At 46.9% G+C, this 25,548-nt stretch overlaps 2 protein-coding genes across 2 annotated transcripts; one reads left to right on the top strand and one right to left on the bottom strand.

Annotated features, from left to right (window-relative positions):
• The first annotated feature begins 865 nt into the window (after nt 1-865).
• Nucleotides 866-5,595, top strand: LOC124707987 (putative RNA polymerase II subunit B1 CTD phosphatase RPAP2 homolog). The gene is made up of 6 exons (XM_047239677.1): nt 866-1,487; nt 2,835-3,773; nt 3,860-4,068; nt 4,154-4,417; nt 4,856-5,011; nt 5,102-5,595. Exons 1-6 carry the CDS (start codon nt 866-868, stop codon nt 5,198-5,200), a joined length of 2,289 nt encoding a protein of 762 aa, XP_047095633.1. The 3' UTR covers nt 5,201-5,595.
• A 721-nt stretch (nt 5,596-6,316) lies between these two features.
• On the bottom strand, nt 6,317-8,885 carry LOC124708533 (probable protein phosphatase 2C 47). The gene is made up of 4 exons (XM_047240215.1): nt 8,558-8,885; nt 7,480-7,671; nt 7,149-7,384; nt 6,317-7,051 (listed from the first exon to the last, which is right to left on the bottom strand). Exons 1-4 carry the CDS (start codon nt 8,708-8,710, stop codon nt 6,475-6,477), a joined length of 1,158 nt encoding a protein of 385 aa, XP_047096171.1. The 5' UTR covers nt 8,711-8,885; the 3' UTR covers nt 6,317-6,474.
• Nucleotides 8,886-25,548: the final 16,663 nt, after the last annotated feature.

A 25,548-nucleotide genomic window follows, 5' to 3' on the forward strand; every position in this document is an offset into this window, starting at 1 on the left:
AAAAAATAGAAAAAATTGGAGGGAAAACCCAAAAGGACGAAAAAACCAGAGGAAAATAGACCAAAAAAGAAACAACAATAGAAAAAGAAAAAAAACGAAAAAGGCACTCCTGGCCTGAACTTGCTTGGGCCAACCCCTTTAGTACCCCGCATGATCGGGGCACAATCCTCCCGCTAATTAGCAGGTAATAAGGAGATCAGTAAAAAAATGCCTACCATTGCAAAGAGCCGTCCACATGTTCGACACGGCTGGTTGTGTTGCCAGGATTTTTTTTTTTGAAAGTTATCTTCCTGCTCACAACCTATCACAAGGGGAAGAAAAGTGCGGATGAGGGATGAGAGAGAGCGGCACCGGAGGGTGGGTTGTCTCAGCTTTTTTTTTCAAGATTCATTTTTTTTTCAAAATAAAAATATCTTTAGAACTGTTTGTCCAAATTGCGAACCGTTTTCACTTTTAAAATGCTAGCATCGAGATCTTCAGAACTAGGTCACATGTCGATAGATTTCGTGAAACTTTTATTTGTTGTACTTCTAGAAGTACCATGAATGTGATTTTAGTTATACATTGGGTTGCAACGATCCAAATACCAATTTGTAATTTTCTCTACTCTAGTCTACGTGCGAGCCCAGTCCAGCTCTTCCACTGCACACGTTGAATGCCCAAATTTCATGGGCCAAATCCCGATTTACCCAACCCCCGGTCCAACACATTCTTCTATGGGCCCATTCACACGAACCGCCTTACCCGCCGACGGCCCAAAGCAGCCCACCAAATGCGCACTACTCTGCTGCCTACGGCGACCCACAACACAACACGCTCTTCCTCCTCCCCGATCTCCTCCAAACTCTCACCACAACCCTCCGCCATGGCGCCCGCCGCCGCCGCCGCCGCCGCCAAGCCGGCGGCGAGAACCACAGCGAACGTGGCCGCGGCCGTGCTGCGCGTGCAGGTGGCCCTGCTCGAGGGCGCCGCTTCCCGCAACGAGCCGCTCCTGCACGCGGCCGCCGCGGTCCTCTCCCGCGCCGACTACGACGACCTCGTCACGGAGCGCACCATCGACGACTCCTGCGGCCACGCGGCCTGCCCCAACCCGCTCCCCGCCAACGCCAACGCCAACACCAACGCCAAGTTCCACATCTCGCTCCGCGAGCACCGCGTCTACGACCTCGAGGAGGCGCGCAGGTTCTGCTCCGAGCGATGCCTCGTCGCCTCCGCGGCCTTCGCGGCCTCGCTACCCACCGAGCGCCCCTTCGGCGTCCCGCCCGCCCGGCTCGACGCCCTCGTCGCGCTCTTCGAGGGCCGCGGGGCTGGAACGGCGCTAGGGTTGAGGGAGGGCGGCGGTAAGGAGGAGGTGGAGGATGTGGGGATGAAGGTGGAGATTAGGGAGAAGGAGGCGCCTGGGCCTGGGGAGGTCACGCTGCAGGAGTGGATTGGGCCGTCCGGCGCCATCGAGGGCTATGTTCCCCGCCATCACCCCATTCACCAAGGTGATTGCTCTTTCTACATCAACTCTCCCATTTGCTTTCACTATACTAAGAGATGTTCCTTCTTCCGTTTTATTGTTTTGTCATTAGTTAGTTAACTGATAGATTTGTGAGAATAGGTGAGGCATCTTATTGTCTTCGGCAACAATTGAGCTTAGTTGAGAGAGTTGTAGAGAGATTATATTATGGTAGTATGTGACATTTTAGTCCCACTCTGTTTGCTATCTTATTGTAATTATGTGTGGGAATTTGACCGAGAAGTTTCTTCCCTTTGGTGGGACTTGGAAGGGAGATCACGAGAACATATTGACCTTCATCATAGATTATGCTATCATCATCCCTTAGCCAATCCCTCGTCAATTCCCACTAGCCAGACGAGGCAATGAACTTCCACCTCAAAATTCCACACATAATTCTCATTTGGTAACAAACAAATGATTCTGACTGAAATCACACATCCCGTGTGTAATCTCACCACAACTTCCCTCCTCTAAACACTTTCCAATAGCTGGCAAGCACGTGTTATATGGATTGATAGAATATCTGAGCCGTTCTACCGTCTTGACGTGTAGTTCTATGCAAGTCATTTTGATGGAAATGTACAGGTTATGAGATATTGAAATATAGAGTTTACTTCCAAGAGTTGAATTTAGCTTGGAGTGTGTACTGATATTATGTGGGAACATGAATGTTCTTAACGGCGGTTGCAGTTACCAGTTAGTAGGCGTATTTTTTATTGTGACTGTTGAGTTGCTGCCTATTGGTGACTCAAATTACCCACTTCAAATATTTGAGGACATAGTTTCCTAGTTGTCAAATGGAGTCAAATTTGATCCTTGTCTGTATGTCAGCCCAGCCTGACAAACACATGCAATCTTGGATATAGTTCCAGTTTTTCTTGTTAAAAAGAAGTGAGAGTTTGTTGTTGATCACAACTGTCAGTGGCCTTTTTGGGAGGCAGATCGGCTGGTCCAATGGGCCAAACCTGTCTCGCTCCTGCCCCTAGGAATTTAGAGGCAGAGATAGGTTGGAGTGATCTTGTTCTGGGGACACTATGATGCAAGAAATGGGCATAACGGTTCCCATTTTCCTTTCATTTATACTGAAACATTTCTGGTTTTTTATGTAATTGAACAAAAGAAATAAAATCAGGTTTTTGTGAGCACATCACATTAGGTATTCTGGTCATAATGCTCTAGAACCTAGTGTAACAATGTTATAAGAGTGACAGTAGTTTTACTTGCAGGCACAATACTGTACATGAAAGGATGCTTATCTCTTTCCCTTTGTTCGGCTTATCTTAAGTTTCGAACAATTGAAGAAACAGTGAGCTTGTGTTCTGTATTTCAGGGCCCATGCCAGAGGCTAAACAAAGCAAAGGTAGTATAGCTGAGCAGTCAGGGAATAAGAACATGCATTCTGGAACTGCTGCTCCTGGGAAACATGGTATGGCTGTTTCATCGTCTTCAGTGGAAGCAGAAGTGAGCTCAGAAGTATTAGCTAAAAAGTTAGATGTTAACATGAAAGCGAAGAAAAAAGAAGCAGCTAAAACCCCATCGAAGATTTTCAAGCAGGATGAAGAGGATGATATGCTGTCGACATGCATAACAGATACCATTGCGAAGCAGCTAGAGCATGTAATTTTGGAAGAGAAAAATGACAAGAAAAAAAAGAAATCAACTAGAGTGTCACCAAGGGCATCCAAGAGTAAGCCTGCAAGAAAATCTGCTGGAAGTGATAGGCATGGAGTAGGCTTTAGTAGTACAATCATCATGGGGGATAATACTTCGTTACCTGCTGGAAGCGATGGGCATGGAGTAGGCTTTACTAGTACAATCATTATGGGGGATCATGCTTCGCTAAAGACGGATCAAGGGCCTATGGGTCAATATAACTTCTCAAGCTCCATCCTAGGAGATAATCATCCCTCATCATCTCAACACTCTGCAAGAGATTCAACGAGTGGTTACAACGACCAACTACATGAAGGATTCAACAAAGCAGTGGACCTTGAAAAAAATGAGACAAGTGACGAGAAAGCTAGAGCTGCACTAAAATCTTCACTTAAGGCTGCAGGGTCCAAGAACAGAAGTCAGTCTGTGACATGGGCAGATGAGAATGGGAGCATCTTAGAAATAAGCAAAGCATATGATATCCATTCAGATGATAAACAATCTAAGGCAGACATTGACAGTTCACTAAGACGTGAATCTGCAGAGGCTTGTGCAGCTGCCCTTATTGAGGCAGCAGGAGATATTTCTTCAGGCACATTAGAAGTGGAAGATGCAGGTGAACATATTTTCCATAACCTTGCGATCCTTTGATATGTACCCCTTTTGTTGTTGATATACTGACTTGCACCTTTCTGAACACAGTTTCTAAGGCAGGGATCATCATATTGCCTGACATGCTTCACCAGGAACAGTTTGAGAATGATAAGGGCAATGATACCGCGGATAAAGAAGTATCTGAAGTAGATAATGATGTTGTGAAGTGGCCAACGAAGACTGTGCTTCTAGACACAGACATGTTTGAAGTTGATGATTCGTGGCATGACACTCCGCCAGAAGGTTTCAGTTTAACCGTAAGCATCCTTCAGAAAAAGTACCAGTTTTGTTGCTTACTCTATATTCATTGTAGAATTAAGCCTGACATGTATATCTTCTCAGCTGTCTGCTTTTGCAACAATGTGGGCCACACTATTTGGATGGATATCCCGGTCATCTTTAGCCTATGTGTACATGCTTGATGAAAGTTCTGTGGAAGAGTTGTCGATTTCTACTGGGAGAGAGTATCCTGAGAAGAGAGTTTCAAGAGATAGCCAATCATCTGAAATTAAAAGAGCTTTAGCGTCTTGCATTTCTAATGCATTGCCAGTACTTGTATCAAACTTGAGGATGCGAATTCCAGTTTCCAAGTTGGAGACTACTCTGGTATGAATCAATACGAGTTTATTGTTTGAAGTACTGTTAGTCCAATTCTATGTTCTTCTTACTTTGCATATCAACGTTGTTTGCCTTACTAGCTGGAACATACTGCAATACAGATAACTATCGTCATTACATTTGAGAAAACACTATGATAACAGGTAGAATGCGCATGTTTCTTTATCATGGATAAGACGCTAGTTGCACCTGGGTATCTCTTCACTGCATAGTGTTTGCTCATATTTGGCATGCCGAACCTTTCCGTGTGTTCTTTCTGCTGCATTCTGTGTGTGGCTAACATCTAATCAGCGTAAAGAAGTGTAGGTTATCTTGATTATAGTGTCTCATAATGAATTAATCGGACCTTCACACCTGGATTCCACATCTTTCTGTTGGCACTATGCTTTTTTTAGAAACTAATTGGATTTAGTTGATTGCAACTAGGGATACTTGATCGACACAATGTCACTTGTTGAGGCACTACCTCCTCTGAGATCAAGGCAATGGCAACTGATGGTTCTTGTGCTGCTTGATGCACTCTCGGTTCACCGGCTTCCTGTTCTTACTCCAGTGATCTCAGACTCAAAGCTTGTGCAGAAGGTGATGTTTCCTTTCCCTACCTCTGATGTGCACATATAAGGATGTATACGTGTTTGGAGAAATTTGATTGTTCTCTGTTGCGCACTGCAGGTTTTGATCTCAGCCCAGGTTAGCAGAGAGGAGTACGACTCCATGATCGACCTCGTTCTCCCTTTTGGAAGAGTCACACAGACACCCCCGCCAAGCTAGCCCATACAAGAAATCTTGCTAATCAGTTGGGAGTGGAGTGTGGCAATCCTCTACTGCGCACAGAATTTGGATATATGTTCACGCTGCTTAGTACTTAGAGGCTTTTACATATCGGCATTTAATTGACGCACTCACTAGCTAATGGCATGCACAAGCGGGTCTCCCTTCGCGTCGATTAAATCCGACCGGAGGGAGTATATCATAAATATCGCTGTCTTGCCGTGGCTTGTTGTATTCCTCTCTTGTTGCTGCTGTCAGCTGCGTGTGCAGCCAGGCATGTTTCCTGTCATTGTCGTAAACTCGTACCTTTAGTGTAGAGAGCAAAAGATAACTGCCACCAGAGAAATCTTTAGCAATATCACATCATGGAATATCATATCACCATGGACTTGTCATCTCACTTGTTCAACACTCAGTGGTGCATCCGTGGCTGTTACCTACAACCATTTGACTCTGTAGGCTGGCAGCTTGGCCCATGCCCATCCGTGCATCACCTGACTAGCTACTAATCCTACCCCACTTGCGAGTCAGTGACTGCTCGATGCCGACGGCGCCGCCGCCGGCTGTGGCTGTATGCATTTGTATTCTATATTTGCCTATCACCTTCCGTTCAGTGGTCAAATGCAGCGGCAGCTGTGAGGCCAAGGTGCAATGAACGACTTTGGATGTATCGTTGCAGCTTCACTGATTTTTATGTTTCCGATGCAGCCTTATCATAAAGTAGACATTATTCTTGGACGAGTAGCGATTGAAAGCAACAGAAAGTAGGGAGGCTGTGGATTTGGTAAGGGCATGTCTGGTCTCTAGTGGTGCCGGTGCCGGTGCCAGCCATTCCACTTCCACCACAACGGCTGACTTTAGTGGTATGGGTTCTGAGCTAGTGCTAGGGTCAGAAGTTTTCTCTATAGTTCTCATTCTTCTTTGATTCCAGTTTTCCAAAAGTTCATTTTATGTTCCCATGGTGCATGATGTGGGCAAAGAACCACACCTTTCTAAACCTGCACTAATTAGTTAGACGACCGATAGTAGGGTTAAACATAAGAGAGTCGCTCGAGGAAAGCAGTTCCGTCCATGGGCGCAACAGATATATGTACATGGCGTGAGCAACAGCAAAGGAGAAGGAAACAACAAAGAAATAATGTGAGAATGCTCCTACAAAACTGCTGGCAGCTGCATGAACAAATGGGCGAAACTAACGGTTACGATTCCTCGATCAGTGTCAGCATATTTACAGTGCAGGAACGTACCAACCAACTCTATTTGGCTACCTCAGCTTAGCGATCAGTCTCCAGCCAGCTCCTCAGGTTGCACAGGGCCTCAGCCGACAGGCCCTTGCAGCTCCTCGGCCTCGCCGCCACCTGCTCCTGCTGCTGAGCAGGTGGCGAGCCAAGCTCCGAGGCGAAGCACACCACGATCACCGTGAGGTTGTCAGGAGTCTGGAGCCGCTTCGCCTCCATCACGAGCTCCCGCGCGCACCGCTCGGGGTCGTCGTGCTGACGGAGACCTCGCCGGACCACGCTCACCGCGTGCTGGCTGGTCATCACGTCCCAGATCCCGTCGCAGCCCATGATGAGGAACTCGTCTTCCTGGGTCAGCATGGCCTGCTGGAACTCTGGTTCCGCGATGAGGGGCGACGTGGAGCAGTCAGGCACCTTCATGTCCCAGTCGCCTAGGGCCCGCGTCACGGAGAGCACTCCGTTGAGGTAGCCATCCTCGATGTATCCGCCGGACGCAGCAACCCTTTCACACTCCTCTACGTGATTCGCTCTGTGATCTCGAGACATCTCCATGGCCATGCCTCTCCGGCAGAGGACAGCCCGGCAGTCACCCGTGTTGGCAACCAACAATTGCCTGCAAGGAACGTTAGGCCTCGAATGAGCATGCCTGCTGAAACAATGACTTGCACATTTCTGCACACTGGAACTGCAATTGATGATGCACATCTTACCTGCCAAAGACTAACGCCGCGAGTGCTGTAGTTCCAGAAGAACTGCTGATATCTAAATTGTCAGCCAGAGCAAGATCAGCCTCCAAGAACGCGCTGCGAATGCAGTCCTCAACAGACTGAAGGAATATATCGTCCACTTGCAATGCTTGTGGGAACTCTCTATCCTCAAACAAGAACCTCATTGCATGCCTTTTCATGTAGGCTGCAGCGTCCGGACCCCCATGGCCATCAAAAACCTAAATACAAGCAAAAGAAACAAGACAATCCATTTAGGCACTATTGTTGAGGATAAAACCGTCTCATGAAATGCAGCAATAACTTACTGACTTACCCCATAGAAGGCACTGGGTAATGGGCACACTAGCAGTGAGCCAAGATGAGCTGAAAGATCATCTATCCGGATGTGTTCATCTTCCATGTACATCCTTGGTCCGATATCAGCAAAGCTACCAGACCGGATGTTGGGCACAAAATGTAGTGTCTCAGCAGACACGCTCGTCGCACCATCAACACTTGCCAACTCCTATACCAAAACACAAAGCCATTAGCACCTTATTCCTTGATTTCAGAACAAATAAGAACAACATGGGTCTTTTTAACTTAATCTGTTAAACAAACATTAACAAAACGATGCACAATAGTCTGAACTACTTGTGTGTTTCTTCCGTTCCAAATTAAGTGTCGCAGCTATGGTCAGATTTGGTCTAAATATGTATGCATCTTGACGCGTTTTAGTGTGTAGATCCGCCCATTTTGAAGAAAAAAAGATATGACACTTAATTTGGAATGGAGGGAATACAGAAGTCCAAAATGGTCTCAATGCTAGATCAATACAAAGCTTAACACCAGAAAAGCTCACTCCACTGGTTAAACTAAACAGTCTAAATACTCTTGTGGCTTACAACTAGAGATTAAAGATTCTAATTGCAACAATAAGTCGATATTTTCTGGCTTGATTATGAACCAAAGTAATGTTGCAGAAGAACACATATCACAACTTAGCAACCCTACACACTAAACAAATGGCTCCAATAATTAGAGCACCCACTTTCTCACCCCTGTGGCCTACAACCACCACCACCACCCTAGAACTAGAACCCTCTAAAAAGGAGCTACTTTTTATGAAAGTATGTCAGACTTTTGCATCCACAGGCAGATAACCATTCCTAGTAAGAGTAGCAAGTATAGCAAACTTCAAGAATAGTATGGCAGGAATAATTAACAAAATACAAGAAATTTTGAGCTGATTATGCCAACAATCTGTCCTAGAAATCCAACAAGAAAGCCCCACCAGGAACTCCAGCTGATCTGTTGTGGAAATTCCCCACTGCCTTACATACAGGTATATATGGTCTGAGGAGATTAGCATAGGAGCAAAGAAAAACAGGAGCTTGAGCGGCGCAACTCACCACGCTAGGCAACTCGACGGCGACCTCGATCCCCACCGCCACCTCCGGCACGGCGACCGCCGACATCCCGACCCCCTTAGTGACGCACCGGCTGTACTGCACCTCCAACACCGGCGCGGGCTGCTGATGCATCACCTCCGCCTCGGCCACCATCTCCGCACACCACGAACCGCCGTCTCTCCGGCCGGCGACCAGAGAGTGGTAAGAAAAATCTCCCGACAAACAACCGCTCGATCCGTAGCGACGCGGAGAGCAGGAGAATCCGTCAAAGGATGGCGCCTTTTCTGCGATCTCGGTGGTTTCTAGGACACGGTTTCTTGATCTGGGGAGGAGGAGGAAGAAGAAATGGGTAGAGAGGAGAAGGGTAGTTGGCTTTTATCCCGTGCTGTGTGTGTAGAGATGACCGGCGGCCACCGGTGCGTGGTCGGGAGGGTGACCGGTGGGTGGCGGTGGGCGTGCACGCGGCTGCTGCACGAACACGTGAATGCCGACCTCAGCACAAGATTTCGTGTCCACTCTGTTTTGGGGTAGACAATGAAAGATGGAGTACAACTTTAGTTATCACAAACAATATAAGAGATTTGTATTAGATTTTGATGTGGAGAAGCAAAATGAAATTTTGAAATGGTGTGTAGGAAAAAGGTATGTACATATGTAGAAATGTTATTTCTTGTTCATAATCGTTTTGGATTAGATGTGTTGAGTACACTCTTTTTCTGTATTAAGTGAGACCGATGATATATGTACAATGCTACTTGGGTGCCATCGCAACACGGCTCAATTTGAATCAGAATAACAAAGCGACATATGTCAATTTTCTTCTTTTGCTTTCTAAATCTATTGCAGCCATTGTTCTTCTTTGGTTCATTTTATTCTTCTTGGCTCACTCATTTACCATGTCTTCAGTGACGTGATTCCGTACCGTTCCTTACATTAGCTTGCCACCGACCCTCTTCTCAACTTTTGGTGACAACATTGTCGTCTTCACCACTTCATGCCGACTGTGTGGATTTGTGCGCTCATGGGGGCTCATGGGGGACGATCGTGATGAATGTGTCGGCTCACACATGATTGTTTCCTCCTTTTGAACAAGTTATTATTGTAGGAAAAAAAAATGCATTGTGTGCGTGGAGGTGACCGGCGGTATCCGGTGCATGAGGCGGGGAGATGGGACTATTCAGTGCCGGTGGGAATGCCTGCATGCATGCATGCAAATGGCGCAAGGACACGTGGAAACCAACATCGACACGAGATTGGAGTTCTTCCTTGTTTTGTCGTTTCGCACTATAAGATACAATTAATTATACCTAAAATTCATCAACGACCACAACACATCATAAATAATAACATCGTAAAATGAAAAGATAACATAATATGCATGTGAAGTTTTGTATTTCGATTTTTAACGTGGAGAGAATAATGAAATTTGTTGTGTTTTTTGTGTAGGAAAGAATGGTACGTCCACATAGAATGCTAATACATGTTAGTATTTGATTTTGATTAGGGCATATAAGATTCTTTTGTGGATAATTCCATTTAAGGTTTTGTGGATTAAGTAAGACTGGTTATATATATGGAAATGCTAGTGTTTTATTTGACTCTCATTTTCCACGTGTCTTTATATCATCATGGTCTTTCACAAAGCCACTTCATACATCATTTCAGACCTTCTTCCCCAAAGTTAGTGGTGCTATCACCCATCCTCCTCGTCACCTTGAAGTAAAGAAACAAATCAAAAGTGTCTCACGTAGTTGGCACTTCCATTGTATCATCCCACGATAATGGCAGTGCCGGCAACGGATTGTGGCTTCCTCCTGCTCCATCTTTGACTTTGGCGGCGAGTGGGGACGGGGCTGGGGTGGATTGCTTTAAATAGTTTGTGATGGTTAATATGCTTTATTTACTCATGGTGAATGCATTAACTCATAGATGATTGTTTTATCTTTTAAAACTAATTATTGTTGGAAATAAAATGCACGTTATGTCAACATCTTGGAGATGACTAAAAGGACAAGATGTCGCCTAGAGGGGGAGTGAATAGGCGTTTTAAAAACTATTACAGATTTGACTTGTAAGAATGCGGAATGAAACTAACGTTTATTTTACAAGCGCAAAACATAAATATGCTAAGCTCAACTAAGTGCAACAATAACAACTAAGATAAGCAAGATAGGCACAAGACATATGTAGCACAAGTGATAGCAAGATATATGTACTTCAAGTACGATGGCTATCACAAGGAAACTAAACTCGGGTATAGAGATAACCGAGGCACGCGGAGACGAAGATGTATTCCCGTGTTCCCCACACAAGGTGAGGTACGTCGTTGGAGAGATGCGGGCTACCACGAAGGTCTTCCGAACGCCACGAAGGCTCACCTTCTTCTTCAAGCCAATACCACGAAGGATAAAGGTCTTTCCCTTATGGCTAGTTTTTTCTCAACTCCGAAGATGGCAAGCTCCACAACCACTTCACAAGCTCCACGAAGGAGAAGCCCGGACCTCTTCACAATCTTTCACGAAGAGGTCACCGAGCACGAACCGCCAAGCCAACTAGGAGGTCACCCCTCCAAGAGTAACAAGCTTACGGTCTCTCACCCGAACTAATCGCATTGGAGAGCTCAACACTATGCAAGGATGCAAAGCAAGAACACCAAGAAAAGTGCTCAAATTCTTCTCTCTCAAATCCCACCGAAGCAACAAATGTTATGGAGAAACTAGAGAGGAAGAACAAGGTGGAAATGACTCCAAGATCTAGATCCCAGGAGTTCTCCTCACTTAGAGGAGGAATTGACTGGTGGAGGTTGTAGATCTAGATCTCATCTTCCAAATCCCTCAATAATATGCAAGAATCATGAGAGAAATGGGAGGGGAAGCAAGCTCAAGAAGGTCAACAATGGTGGTCAAAAACGTGCCAAAGAACCCTAAAAACAATGGGGAAGAAGCATCTTTTATAGAACCTCAAAAATATGACCGTTTGGGCCAAATTCGAGCCACACCGGCGCTGAACCCGGGAGGTACCGGAATTTTCAGAATCCTACCCGATATGCCGGGCCAGATACCGGGATGCCCGGCAGCAGTACCCGGCCTGCCGAGCCACACGCCGAAAATGCGATAACTTTTGCATCCGGACTTCGATTTCGATGATCTTGGGCTCGTTGGAATCACAACAATGGGCTCTACAACATCATGCGTAGAAACGTCATAGTACAACCATTGAGTAAGAACAACAATGTAAAAAGTTTGGCCTATCTATAAAAATCAAACCGGTAAAATCTCCAAACACGAAAACGCAATAGAAGACGTATAAGAATTCCGTTTTAGATGAACTTGGACTTGTTGTAAAGCTAGCAACAAGCTCAAGAACCTCAAATAAATAAACACCAAGAATCAACAAGAATATAGGGATGCAAGATATGCAAAGGATTGAGCTTCCTAAGACAATGCGATCAAATTACTCAACCGAAAGCCCCTCTTGATAGTGCGGCTATATATCCTATAACCTGGTCTCCCAACAACCACCTTGAGACCGGTAAAAGGAAAATCTATCAAGCACATACCTTTACCTTGCGTATCCCGCTTGATCTTGATGAGAACGCTTCAAGCTCCACTCAAGCCGGGATGGTTCACTTGATCATTGTTGCTTCGTGAAGACTCACAATTGCTCCCCCATACACCATGATGAGATAGCTTCATTGGGGCACATCTTCACATGTCCATTATCACCAAATGAACCGCAAGCTTCAAGCATGATATCTTGAACTTGCCCTTCTCAACCTTGATGACATCCAAAACTTGATGTCATCCTCTCATGGGCTATACGAGATCATACACTTTATGTATCCCCATGGCAAGATACCTAACCCATATAGACAACACAAATGCACATATATAGTGGGTTAGCTCATGAAGCATAATTGATAAGGCTTATCGCCCACAAGATCACATGATCCAAAGTGGTAAAATCTTTATGCTTCATGTGTTGACCAACTTGAATTCAATCTTCATTCTTAGTCTTGGTCAACCTTGTATCTCTGATACGTTGCAAACGTATCTATAATTTTTTATGCTCCATGCTTGTTTTACACCAATTGCTATATGTTTTATGTACACTTCGTGACACTTTTAGGCATTTTCCAGAACTAACCTATTGACAAGATGTCACAGTGCCAGTTCCCTGTTTTCTGCTGTTTTTGTATTTTCGAAAAGTTGTATAGGAAATATTCTCGAAATTGGACGAAACAAAAGCCAAAGTTCCTATTTTTCCCAAAGCGAAGAAGGAGTCCAGAGCAGAGACGGAGGAGGGCCATAGGGTGGCCACACCTACCCTAGGCGCGGCCTGGCCCTGGCCCGCCCCTAGGCATGGTGTGGGGCCACCAGGCCTCCACCGACCTCGCCCTTTCGCCTATATAAAGCTCCCGACGCAAAAACGCTAAATATACAAGCCTCCGCCCACGAAAAGTTCTGTAGCTCTGCCGCCGTCGCAGACAAGATCCGGGGGACAGAAGTCTCTGTTGCCCCCAGAGCCATCTCCATCGACTCCATCGCCATATCCATCGCTGTTTCTGACTCCTACGATGAAGAGTGAGTAGTTCTCCCCCGGGGCTGAGGGCTCTACCGGTAGCTATGTGGTCTATCTCTCTCTCCCATGGTGTGATCTTTATGTGACCACGAGCTTTGTAATCTAGATGGCGTTATGCTATTCAAATGGATTTTACTTATGTGATCTCCGGAGACTCCCTGTCCCACGTGTGTAAAGGTGAGTGGAGTGTGTGCACCTTGTGGGTCTCTTAGGCTATATTTCACAGAATACTTGTTCACTGAATTATGATTTGAGTTGGATGTCTCTATGAAATTGTGGTGTGTTAGTACCGCCTATGAACGCTCAAAGTGCGGGGTGTTCATTAGTACTCCCTCTGTCCTAGAGTGTAAGTCATATTCCGAAAAACTATTTGTCCCATAACCCCCACCTCTAAGGCATAATTTTATTTAATAAGGGAGAGAAAGGGGTTGCATGCACCAATGAGGGAAAGAAAGAGAATGCATGCTCCAATAAGAGAGAGAAAGGGGCTGCATGCACCAATAAGAGAGAGAAAATGAGACCCAATCAACTAGTACCTTGGGCCAAGATATTCAAAAATTGTGACTTACAAACTAGGACGGAGGGAGTACTTGGCAATACATTTTTAAGGTTTGCTTTTGCAGACCTACTCAGTGGATTAGTGTTCGTTATCCAACGAGAGAGTAGTGCAGAGTAGTATAGTGAAGTGCTTATATTTATATTCTTTTATGATATCATTGTTGAGAGTGACCCACTAGTGAAAGTATGATCCCTAGGCCTTGTTTCCAAGCATCGAATCACCATTTATTTATTGTTTACTGCATGTTTACTTGCTGCCATATTTTATTTCAGATGGTTAAGAGTAGCATAGTGAAGAGATAATATTTATGTATTCAATTATGATATCATTGTTGAGAGTGTCCACTAGTGAAAGTATGATCCCTAGACCTTGTTTATAAGCATTGAAACACCTTTTACAACCAGTTCTGTTACATGTTTGCTTGCTGCCATTTTTATTTCAGATTGCAATTACCACTTACAATCATCCGTATTACTTGTATTTCACTATCTCTTCGCCGAACTGGTGCACCTATACATCTGACAAATGTATTGGGTGTGTTGGGGACACAAGATACTTCTTGTATCGTAATTGCAAGGTTGCTTGAGAGAGATATCTTTGACCTCTACCTCCCTGAGTTGGATAAACCTTGGGTGATCCACTTAAGGGAAACTTCTTGCTGTTCTACAAACCTTTGCACTTGGAGGCCCAACATTGTCTACAAGAATAGAAGTGCGCGTAGACAACAATCTCTTCATGCTCTATTATAATATCTTAATCATTCAAAGGTAAGCTAGAGCATGGCTAACTTGAGTTCCACACAAGAACTCCATCTTTATTTCTTCTTCTTGATCATATCATATTTTTCTCTTCAAATCGATGATCCTGATGCCAATAGCAAAGGTATATATATCAATCTTCATGGCATCCACACTTGAATACAACACATGGACTACAAGCAATACCTATGGAACATTCTTTAATATAAACACGATAAAAAAAATTAGTCCATAGAGGATTGTCATTAATTACCAAAAACACACTTAGGGGCAATGTACCCTTACAATGACATGCGCACTACTTTCTCCGGCTCACAAATATGTGAGGTCTTGGACATATTTACAATACAACTTTGAAAACTTTGACCATGATTATTACTTTAAATATCCATACTCCCTCCCACTAGTAGAAAACAGGGCTTTCGTCCAAAGCCCCTGGGAGCTTTACTCCCGGTTTTAAAATGAACCGGGACCAGTGGGGGGCATTGGTCCCGGTTCGACCGGCGCGGGGCAACGCCACCCTCTAGTCCCGGTTCGTTTGGGGCCTTTGGTCCCGGTTTGTATTACAAACTGGGACTAAAGGGGTTGCGGCAGAGCGCTTCTAGCCGTGTCAGTCCCCGAGCCCATTTAGTCCCGGTTGGTATTACCAACCGGGACCAAAGGTCTATCCTTTAGTCCCGGTTTGCCTTACCAACCGGGACCAAAGGCCCATCTCTATATATATATATACCCCTGCCTCGCCCAAGTATAAGCCACACTTAGCATTTTCCACTTCTTAACTCAAGATAGGTGTATGTTGCTTTGCTCTCTTCTTATGCACAAGAGGTGTTCGATGAAATGCCTAAGAGCTTTTGCCACTTGAGTTCACACAAAACAAGCCACACTTAAAGCTTGCTCCTGTCCTTTTCCTTATCCATCGAGATTAACAACTTTATCCTTTCATCCATCATTGATAAAATACATGTGTATATATATACATCGCTTCACTAATCATGATGTTCTGTAATGGTTTTGATAAGCTTAATTATATCATGCAGATGAATCGGCAATAGATGTACATTGACCGACGCCTTCACGAGTTTACTTCGGGCCTGAATTTTTTTATCGATGTGGCTGAGGAAAACAAACGGGGTGGTTTTATATATTGTCCATGTGTTAGCTGTCAGAATATCATAGATTACTCTTCCTCGAGTACCATTCACACCGACCTGTCGCGGTCCGGTTTCATGCCCCACCACAATTGTTGGACCAAACACGGAGAAAGAGGGGTTATGATGGAAGACGATGAAGAAGAAAATGATGATGACAACTATCCCATGTTCGCTGAAAACGTTGGTACTGCAAAGGGGGATTGTTTTCCATCAGAAGACAATGAAGCAGAAGATCAATTGACATGCATTACGTGTACTATATTTCATGACGATGTCTATATATTCATTATGATATTTGTGGTTTCTTAAATGATGTATGCATTGCAGAATTGAATGAATAACATAAAACCTTAAAACTCTGCCGCGGCAGAGAAACGCTGCTCCACCCTAAACCTCTGCCACGGTATAGACCCTTTAATCTTGGTTCGTCTTACGAACCGGGACCAAAGATCCTCCACCACGAGCCCCTGGTCGCACCACATGGAGGGTCCTTTAGTCCCGATTTTTATTTGAACCAGACTAAAGGTAGAGGGCTTTAGTCCCGATTGTGCAGTCCCGGCTGCACAACCGGGACTAAAGCCCCAAATGCACCGGGACTGGATCCCTGTTTTCCACTATTGTCCGTCTCAAAAAAAGATGCTCAAGTTTATTTAGATATAGAGGTATATAGATACATCCGTATATAGATAAAAGGTGAGCAAAAATTTCTTTAAGATGGAGAGAGTATTAAATATGAAGCTAATCATAAGAATATATTTCTCAAATATGTTCTTACAATTTTTCTTACTGTAGATTTTATAAGATTGTGGAAGTTAGTGTTTAAAGTTACACCCCTAATTCTGTGTTAATATTCAAAGTGTCTACTATATTTTTTGTGTGAAGTGGAGTGAGAAAAGACTTCGAAGAGATTTTTCTAGTGAATATAGGCCTAATTTACGGTGCTTCAGAAAAGTCCACACGTGGAATATAAATCCAATAGTATGCACATTAGAAGAAATTTGTAAAATGCAATGATAATTTGAAGAAGATAAAAAGGACAGATGGTCGGTGTCCTTTTTGAGGGAAAGCTTGGAGGAGCGAGCGAGAGTTTCTTGCACGTCACCAACTCGCTCGGTCGACCTATCCACGTATTCACTTGCCAAGGAAGTAAGATGGAATCTTGTTGCGGACTAATTAATCCGCATTGTCCAGCGCCCATCAGAAACACAACACTGAAGATGACACTACATGGCCAAGATAATAATAACATCACAAATCATCAGGTGGTATTGCAAGAAAATCTAGCTAACAAGGTGATTCTTAATTGCGTACAAGTAATTAGTTCCCTTCTAGGTTTCAGTTCCTTCTAGATTGAGCCACAACTTTCACCAATCAGAAATGATAAGGAGCAGTCACGGTGAGCAGTGAAATGACATCAATCTGATGCATACATGTTGATTGTTAAAAATAATTGTGGATTTTCGATAATTTAATCAGAAAACACACCTCACAAAAGTCAAAGTGAAGGCAGCGCCGTCAGCAAGAAACGGCACACTATTTGTTTCTGACTTCTGTCAATGGAGCTATCACTTCCTGCATCCATCTTCTAGTTTTATTAATCTGGCGAATAAACAAAAGGGAAAACTGTCCCTGTTGCATTCTTATCTTTCTTTCTTTATATGCTTGCAAACTTATCCAAAATCAGTTTAGTTAGTCTTGCTAGGGGCGACTCGAAAGTATGAGAATTTTTTGTGTGAGAAGAAAGAAAGTATATGAGAAACTTGATTAGAGCATCTCCAACACGCGCGCTATATAGGCATAAAAACGTCCGATATAGCGCGCGCGGGAGGGAATGTGGCGCTCCAGCAGGCGCGGTAAACGGCGCGGAGCTGTATAAATTTTAGAGCGCGCGACGTTTTGCACAAACCGGAGCGGCATATCTGGCGCGTCGGCTACAGCGCGCGGCAACGCTCGTCCAAGCGCAAAAAATCCCCCGCGCTGAAACTTCCTCCTCCGCGTCGCTGCCCCGAGCCCAATCCGTCGTCTCCGCGCGCCGCCGGCGATCCCGACGATGGACGACCCCTCCGGCAACCCGCCGACCCCTCCCTACTCTGTCCCACCCTCCGCCGCCGCCACTTCCGCCGCGCCACCGCCAAACCCTAGCGGCGGCGCCGACGCCGGGACCCAACGGCTGCGCGCGCGCGCTCTTCGTCCCGCCGCGCGGGCGCACGCACGCGGCGGCTGCCGCGGCGCGGATGGCCGCGCAGGGCGCCGACAACGCGTGGCCCGCGCCGAGGAGGGGGAAGGCGCCGTCGACCAAACGGCCGCACCTCGGCCCCGCCGCCGTCGCGCCGCCGAAGAAAGCGAAGGCGCCTGTCCCCCGCCGACAGCCTCCTCCTTCGGCGCCGAACCAGGCGCCTCCTCCTCCTCCTCCTCCGCCGACCCAGCCGACGCCTCCGTCCGGCAACCGCGCGGGCACACATATGGTGGATGGTGAAATGCCCGAGAGGTAAAAAACACTACTTTTTTGTCAAATTGTGATGCATACCTAGCCGATGGTAATGAATTTCATTGCAATGTAGAGTGGATGATGCGGCATTCATGGAGACAATGAATGTTGGATCCTCGTTCTTGCATGATGAAGCCGCCGATGGGGAGGAGGAATATGAGGATGTAGATGAGGAAGGAGAAGGGTTGATTGAACCTCGCCCTCCCTGCCGGGCCGCCAACTACACCATAGCGGAGGACAAGTTGCTTTGCAAGACGTGGTTGACAATTGGAATGGATCCAACAACCGGTACCGATCAAACAAGAGAAACATATTGGATGAGGATGACGGAGTACTTCAACACAAACACAAGTGGGATCGAGCGAACCATGCGCTCACTTCGGTCCCGTTGGTCCGGTATCAACACCGATTGCCAAAAATGGGCGAGCGTGCAAGCCAACATCGATGTTCTCAATCCAAGTGGCACTAATGAGAATGATAGGGTAAGTCATTCTACTATGTTCACCATATGGCTCATATGAGAACAATACGGTTGTACTTCATATGGCTCATCTATTTTCTTTTCCGCATATGTGTAGAACTCCATGGCTCAAGGATTGTTTAGGGATGTGGGAAAGAAGAACAAGAAAGGCAACAAGATTCTTGGCAAGCCATTCACCTTGCATCATTGCTATGACGTGTTAGGGAATGAAGAGAAGTGGAAGACGCGCGGCAAGTTGGATGCGGCAACTATGGCGGCCAATGCTACCGGTGATGCAACAATCATCGATGATGATGATTCAAGTGATGAAGGGAAGAAGAGAAGCTCCACTCCTCACTCCGTCAACAATGGGCGGAGGAATGTGTTATCACCAGAATTTGACCGGATCAGAGGTGGGCCGCGATTGAGATGGGCTTGAAGAATATACATGGAAGAAATACATGAATCGGCCTTATATGCAAAGTTTGGGCTAGTTTGCCCGTGTATCTGTATTATAGTAGGATACGTGTCGGTTAAAAAGAGTTTGGCTCGTGCACGGTTGGGATTATTCCCACGTTAGAAAGTCTACGGACTATAAATATGTATCTAGGGTTTATGAAATAAACAACAATCACGTTCACCACAAACCAATCTAGGCGCATCGCCAACTCCCTTGTCTCGAGGGTTTCTTCCGGGTAAGCATCATGCTGCCTAGATCGCATCTTGCGATCTAGGCGAGTACACGTTATTCGGCGTTCATGCGTTGCTCGTGCTTGAAGCCTTGTTGATGGCGAGCAACGTAGTTATCATAGATGTGTTAGGGTTAGCATTGTTCCATCGTATCATATGCTTTCGTCCGTGCAACCCTTAGACGTCTAGCCGCCCTTACACCTATCTTGGGTGTAAGGGCGGCACCCGCTGATCATTATTTAGTAGATCCGATCCGTTATGATTGCTCCTTGTTCTTCAAGGATTAGTTTAATATCTGCATAGTTAGGCCTTACAAACGGGTTGAAGGATCCAGTGGCGCGTAGGGTGTAGTTTGCTAGCCCTAGGCAAGATGTTCCGGGGATCAACTTCATGTTGGTTTAGGGTCGGTTTACGATCATCGTGCGTGGCCGCCAGGCTCAATCACGCGTAGGATGTTCCGATTATGTGGTGAAAACCCTAAATCGTAGTAGGTTGTTTTAGCTTTATTTTGATCAAGCAGGACCACCATCTGACCGTACACCTCGTACGGATCATGGGTGGATCGGCTCCTTGAGCCGATTCACGGGATAACCTGAGAGCCGATCGAGGCTCGTATTTAATGTTTACGTGTATGCCATGCGAGGAAACTAAGCGAGGCAAATCCAACACCTTCACGACCGGGTATAGGTCGGGTGGCACGCCCTGCACCGGCATCGGACGTGCGTGCCGGAGTCTTTGCGGGTCGTCGCTCGGAGGGACCGGGGCCAGCCACGGTCCCGGGAGCCTCCCGGCTCTCTTGTGTTGCCCGTCGCTGCTCGCCGGTGGGTTTCTGACCGCAACACATTCTGGCACGCCCGGTGGGACAGTCTTCGACATCAACCGCATCGCCATCTACATCTGAGATGGCGGAAGGCACTCCAGTCACGTAAGTGGGTTAAGCCACAAGGTCCTCCAAGAGGGTTTGACTTCGACGTCACCAAGGCTGAGCAAATTTTCGACCTCCTACTTAAGGAGAAGCAGCTAAAGGTACCCGAAGGCCACAAGATCCCCACGGCGCAGGAGTTGAACGGAAAGCCATACTGCAAATGGCATAACACGTTCACCCATGCCACCAACGACTGCAGGGTGTGGCGTCAACAGATCCAAATGGCGATAGAACAAGGGCGTCTAATTTTCAGCCAGTACGCCATGAAAGTCGACACACACCCCTTCCCCGCCGTTAACATGGTGGAGTACACTTACCCTGGGAGGTGCCAGCCAAGTTTATCGTTCAACATCAACATGGTAGGACCTGGGCACCACCCTGGTAAGAACGATGACGAGGGCAGCTGTTCTCATAGCAACGACAAGGAGGAAGCCGTTCCACGCGATCGGCTCCGACACTTCCCAAAGATCCATGGACGAATGTTGCAAAACCTTCATTAAGCGATTCAATCAACATGGAGGCCGACTCTAGCAATCGGCCAAAATTATCCTCACCATACGTTCTGCCTCTGTTCAACGCCGATCTAACGAGGCAACGGGTTTACGTCGGCTGATGATTTGGAAGAAGTCAACATTGGTCCTAACGGAGCCGATGTTCAAATATAGTGCCTAGGCTAACTACAGAGCCGATATCTGCAGTTACCTGGCAGATTCGGCTCGGGGGGCACTTAATTAGACGAACATAGGCGATACATGCGCAGTGGAATATTGGGGGCCGATAGAAAAATCGGCCAGTAAAAAAAAAGGGGGTACATGCAAATCATAGCCGATGCACAGGCATCGACTTCAGAATGTAAGCCGATGCACAGCCATCGACTTTAGACAAGTTCAGCAAAACATTTATTACGCAGAGGGGCTCTACTTAAGAAACGCGTTGAGGGCGTGAAGGGCGTCGGCACGGATTCGATCCACCTCGGCAATCTCGGCCTCGTCGTCCTCGTCTTTGCCCGTCACCAGCTGACTGCTCAGGGCACGAATTTCAGCCAGATCGGTCTTCAGATCGGCTGTGAGGCCTTCTGCTTCCTTTTGAGAACGAGCAATAAGGGTTTCCTTGTCTTGGATAAGTTGCTTGGTCTCCCTGACCCTCTTTTCAAGGTTCTCCAATTCCTTGCGCAGCATCTCGAGTTCGGCACTATCGGCAGAAGTGTCGGTTTTGGCATCTAAAGCGGCCTTCTTCTCGTTGAGCCGTTGACACTTGTCCGCAATATCAGCTCTCAGCGGAAGCTGGGCGCGACGAAGAGTAATTCTTTGACGAGCCGACTGCACCCTCGACCTGAAAACCGACAAAGTCACAGCCGGCCAAAGCTTAACCTGCAGTGTCACCGGGAGATGGGGCTGGATGTCTTCGAGGATGCCCTTGACCGCTTCAGGGTTTTCGACCAGGGTCTCAACTGAGGAGGAGAGCAAAACCTTGAGACGCTGGAGTGGACCATGGACCGTGCTGGGGCTTGGCTCTTCACCTGCCTTGGAAGTAGCTGGCTCGATGGAGTCGGGATCGAATGTCAGCAAGCTTGAAGGATCACAACCCTGACAGACGAACAAGAGCAATATGAGCATACAACAAAGAAAGGGTAGAGCCGAGAGAGTGGAGCGTACCTCTCCCAAAGAAGGAGGAGCAGCCGATGTTGTGATAATCGGCTTTTCGGTGGACTCGGCTGGGTTAGCCACTCGGCCAGCCGCGCTCGTCGGGGTGGCCAGGTCTAGCGTGGTGGATGGCATCGGTACCTCTTCAACGTCCCCGCTAGAGGTCCCATTAGTCTGCAAAAAAAGTGGTGAGCCGATCCAGGTAGCAACGGGACGGCACGGAATGTGAGCTGGTGAAGTAGTTACGTTTGAAACCTCTTGGCTCGGCGAGGGAACTCGTGGGTCTTTACGAGCCCTTTTGACGCATCGACGCTTCACGCGTGACCCTGTTTTGATCGGAGCTTGAAGGGCAGCAGGTTCGGGAGTCGACCTTTTCCTAGAAGCCGACGGCCGGCGAGTCCGTCCGGCTCGTGTGGTGGATCTCCCGAATCGCCCGGGGTCGAGTCCCTTGGGCTGGACTGTTCCTCCCCGCTAGAGTTCTCTTCAGTGGAAGTCTGTAAGAAGAAGTACAACCATGTTACAAAAGACTGGGAAGACAGATGAATTTGGTCAAGGCACGAATCAGCTTACATGCAAGCTTGCTCAGACAGGAGCTTTGCGCTTCAGGGTTTTTCTGGCAACTACTTTCCTCACTGCCTTCCTCGCCTGGGTTGAGGCTCGGGGGGCAACTGACCCCGATGATGCTTTACTCTTGGGAGCCGATTTCGGTGAAATCGGCTGGCCCTGCATTATGACATTCTTCAAGGGTGGCGAGCTCTGGCAGAAGAGAACCACCGGAGCTGGTGGAAGGAACTTGAAAGGGGAGCCATCGGCTTGCGTGGGCTCTGGGCCATCCTGTTGCTGCCAAGGAACAAAGTCAGGTTACAGACAATCATCACGAGCCATTGCAAGTAATTTATATGTAATGGTACCTGGTGTGCAGGAACGTCATATTCGGCATCAAGTTGCTTCAGCAACGGTCCTAGAGCTCTTACGAAGGCGTGGGTCTTCCACATGGACCACCAAGTCTCGAAGCCATCGGTAGTGGTGGTGAAACGAGAGGTTATGAGGGATTGGAATGGCCGAGAGCGTCAAAGAAGGTATAACACCTTTGGCCGATAAGAATGTCGGGCGGTTCAGCCACCGCTTGTCGTCGGGTGGTGGAGAAAGAAGTGTGGGGGCACTTGCCCAAGGCCAAGCTGCCGGGCTACCACCACCGGTTGGTAAGACTCATAACCAGGCTTAATGATCCTGTTTGAGGTACTCATGCCAACTGGGAGAAAGCAAGGACGGATCATGATAGAGTACAGGTGACGGGTGCTAGCGTCATCGGCAAGACTGTCTAATCGGAAGGAGACTGGATTCTCAAAGTTTTCCGATTCGGTATAGGGAAAGAACGAGGGGTTGTCCAGGCCTTGGAAGAAAATCTTGAACCACTCTGCTTGCTTCCTTGGGGATCGGCCTGCTGCCTGGGAGACTATACAGAGCTTGACCATAGCTAGTGCATCGGATATCCTTCCCATTTACATCTGGGAAGGTGCAGGTGGCCAAAGGTGGGAAGTTTGGGATTTGGTTTTGGAAGTACAGCTGAGCCCATAATTGAATAAACCACCAGGGGCCTCCTGTTTTGACTGTCCTTTGGGAGAACAGTTTGACGGACATCAGTTGAAGAGATCGATAGACCTCTCCAAGGAGCAGTTTTCCGAGTCCAAGTTGAGTACCTTTGGCGAGCTCATAAGCCAGGGAAAGGTAATTCTTGGTTGGGGTGAGTGAAGGACCACAAAATATGAAGTGCTCCAGCCAGAAGTTCAAGAAAGCCGTGTGCTCTCTTTACGTCACGGGGCCTTTGGTTTTCATATAACGCTCGAGGTAGGCGCCCCGGCTTGTGCACTCTGTTTTGGAGGAAAGGGTGAAAGGGACCTTTGGCAATTTAAAGGCGAGAGGGGCTTGGGGATGCAATGTCCAAGCCTGTGATCATGGCCACGTCCAGCAGAGTTGGTGTCATGGGGCCATGGCCGAACATGAAGCAATTCAGTGCATCAGACCAAAAGTAGCCGATGGTTTTCAGGATGTTCTCATTCTTCTCAATAGGAGACAATGATAATGACAAGGAATCGGCTATCCCTATCGTGTCCCAGGTAGCATAGTGTGTTTTAGACACTCTACTGTACCATGCCACCCAACCTTCGGGAGGATTAGGCCAGGCTCGCAGGCAGTCGGCCCAGGAAGTCAGATCTAAATTCTGGTTCGCGAAGGGGATTCTATTGGCCTCGCATGAGATTAGGTGAGTGGGACTCTCAGAAGAACGGGGGCCAAGACACATAGAGTTTGGGAGAGAAGGGTGCGGCAGCAGGATGTCTGAAACCTAAAATTGATAACGGAATAAGGCATTAATTCAGGTGTTTGTCTGTTTAACCCTAACATTGATTCGAATGGCGAAGAGGCGGTTGAGGATTACCTTCAGACCGGAGACCATGGCGTTGGCGTTGGATGATTCCGCCATTTGATGCGCTGAGGAATTGGGACGGCGCGGTTGAGATCTGAGATTCGTGGGGCTTCTTGGGCGGCGATTTGGGGATCTGAGTTTGCTTTCTCAGACGGAGGTCGCAGGTTACCGTTTGGAGGAGCAATTAGGATGGCCTTACTTTTGTTTTATCGTAGAGGCTGATGCGATACCATCGGCTCTTTCGGGGAGTGTTTGACTTTGACTATCGGCAAAGTTAAATGAAAGTACTCCTTCATTAATAAGAAGGGTTTTTTAGATTGGTGATAAAGTCGGGGAGGCAAGACGCCACGACATGACCCGACGAAGAAAAAGCAGAGTGATTTTGGAATTGTCATTTCCAAAACCAGGGGGGCATGTGTTGTCACCAGAATTTGACCGGATCAGAGGTGGGCCGCGATTGAGATGGGCTTGAAGAATATACATGGAAGAAATACATGAATCGGCCTTATATGCAAAGTTTGGGCTAGTTTGCCCGTGTATCTGTATTATAGTAGGATACGTGTCAGTTAGAAAGAGTTTGGCTCGTGCACGGTTGGGATTATTCTCACGTTAGAAAGTCTACGGACTATAAATATGTATCTAGGGTTTATGAAATAAACAACAATCACGTTCACCACAAACCAATCTAGGCGCATCGCCAACTCCCTTGTCTCGAGGGTTTCTTCCGGGTAAGCATCATGCTTGCCTAGATCGCATCTTGCGATCTAGGCGATACACGTTTATTCGTCGTTCATGCGTTGCTCGTGCTGAAGCCTTGTTGATCGCGAGCAACGTAGTTATCATAGATGTGTTAGGGTTAGCATTGTTCCATCGTATCATATGCTTTCGTCCGTGCAACCCTTAGACGTCTAGCCGCCCTTACACCTATCTTGGGTGTAAGGGCGGCACCCCGCTTGATCATTATTTAGTAGATACGATCCGTTATGATTGCTCCTTGTTCTTCAAGGATTAGTTTAATATCTGCATAGTTAGGCCTTACAAACGGGTTGAAGGATCCAGTGGCGCATAGGGTGTAGTTTGCTAGCCCTAGGCAAGATGTTCCGGGGATCAACTTCATGTTGGTTTTTAGGCCTTGTCTAGGGTCGGTTTACGATCACCGTGCGTGGCCGCCGGGCTCAATCACGCGTAGGATGTTCCGATTATGTGGTGAAAACCCTAAATCGTAGTAGGTTGTTTTAGCTTTATTTTGATCAAGCAGGACCACCATCCGACCGTACACCTCGTACGGATCATGGGTGGATCGGCTCCTTG

Source organism: Lolium rigidum, chromosome 4 (genome assembly GCF_022539505.1).
Source record: "Lolium rigidum isolate FL_2022 chromosome 4, APGP_CSIRO_Lrig_0.1, whole genome shotgun sequence".
In the NCBI taxonomy this organism is placed as follows: Eukaryota; Viridiplantae; Streptophyta; class Magnoliopsida; order Poales; family Poaceae; genus Lolium; species Lolium rigidum.

What these genes read in the sequence shown, in the direction of transcription:
- LOC124707987 (XM_047239677.1), top strand. Translation starts at nt 866, where the DNA reads ATGGCGCCCGCCGCCGCCGCCGCCGCCGCCAAGCCGGCGGCGAGAACC. An exon ending in CCATCACCCCATTCACCAAG is followed by an intron (nt 1,488 to 2,834) that starts GTGATTGCTCTT and finishes TCTGTATTTCAG; the next exon opens with GGCCCATGCCAGAGGCTAAA. An exon ending in ATTAGAAGTGGAAGATGCAG is followed by an intron (nt 3,774 to 3,859) that starts GTGAACATATTT and finishes TTCTGAACACAG; the next exon opens with TTTCTAAGGCAGGGATCATC.
- LOC124708533 (XM_047240215.1), bottom strand. Translation starts at nt 8,710, where the DNA reads ATGGTGGCCGAGGCGGAGGTGATGCATCAGCAGCCCGCGCCGGTGTTG. An exon ending in CCGTCGAGTTGCCTAGCGTG is followed by an intron (nt 7,672 to 8,557) that starts GTGAGTTGCGCC and finishes GTTTTGGTATAG; the next exon opens with GAGTTGGCAAGTGTTGATGG. An exon ending in TACCCAGTGCCTTCTATGGG is followed by an intron (nt 7,385 to 7,479) that starts GTAAGTCAGTAA and finishes GCTTGTATTTAG; the next exon opens with GTTTTTGATGGCCATGGGGG.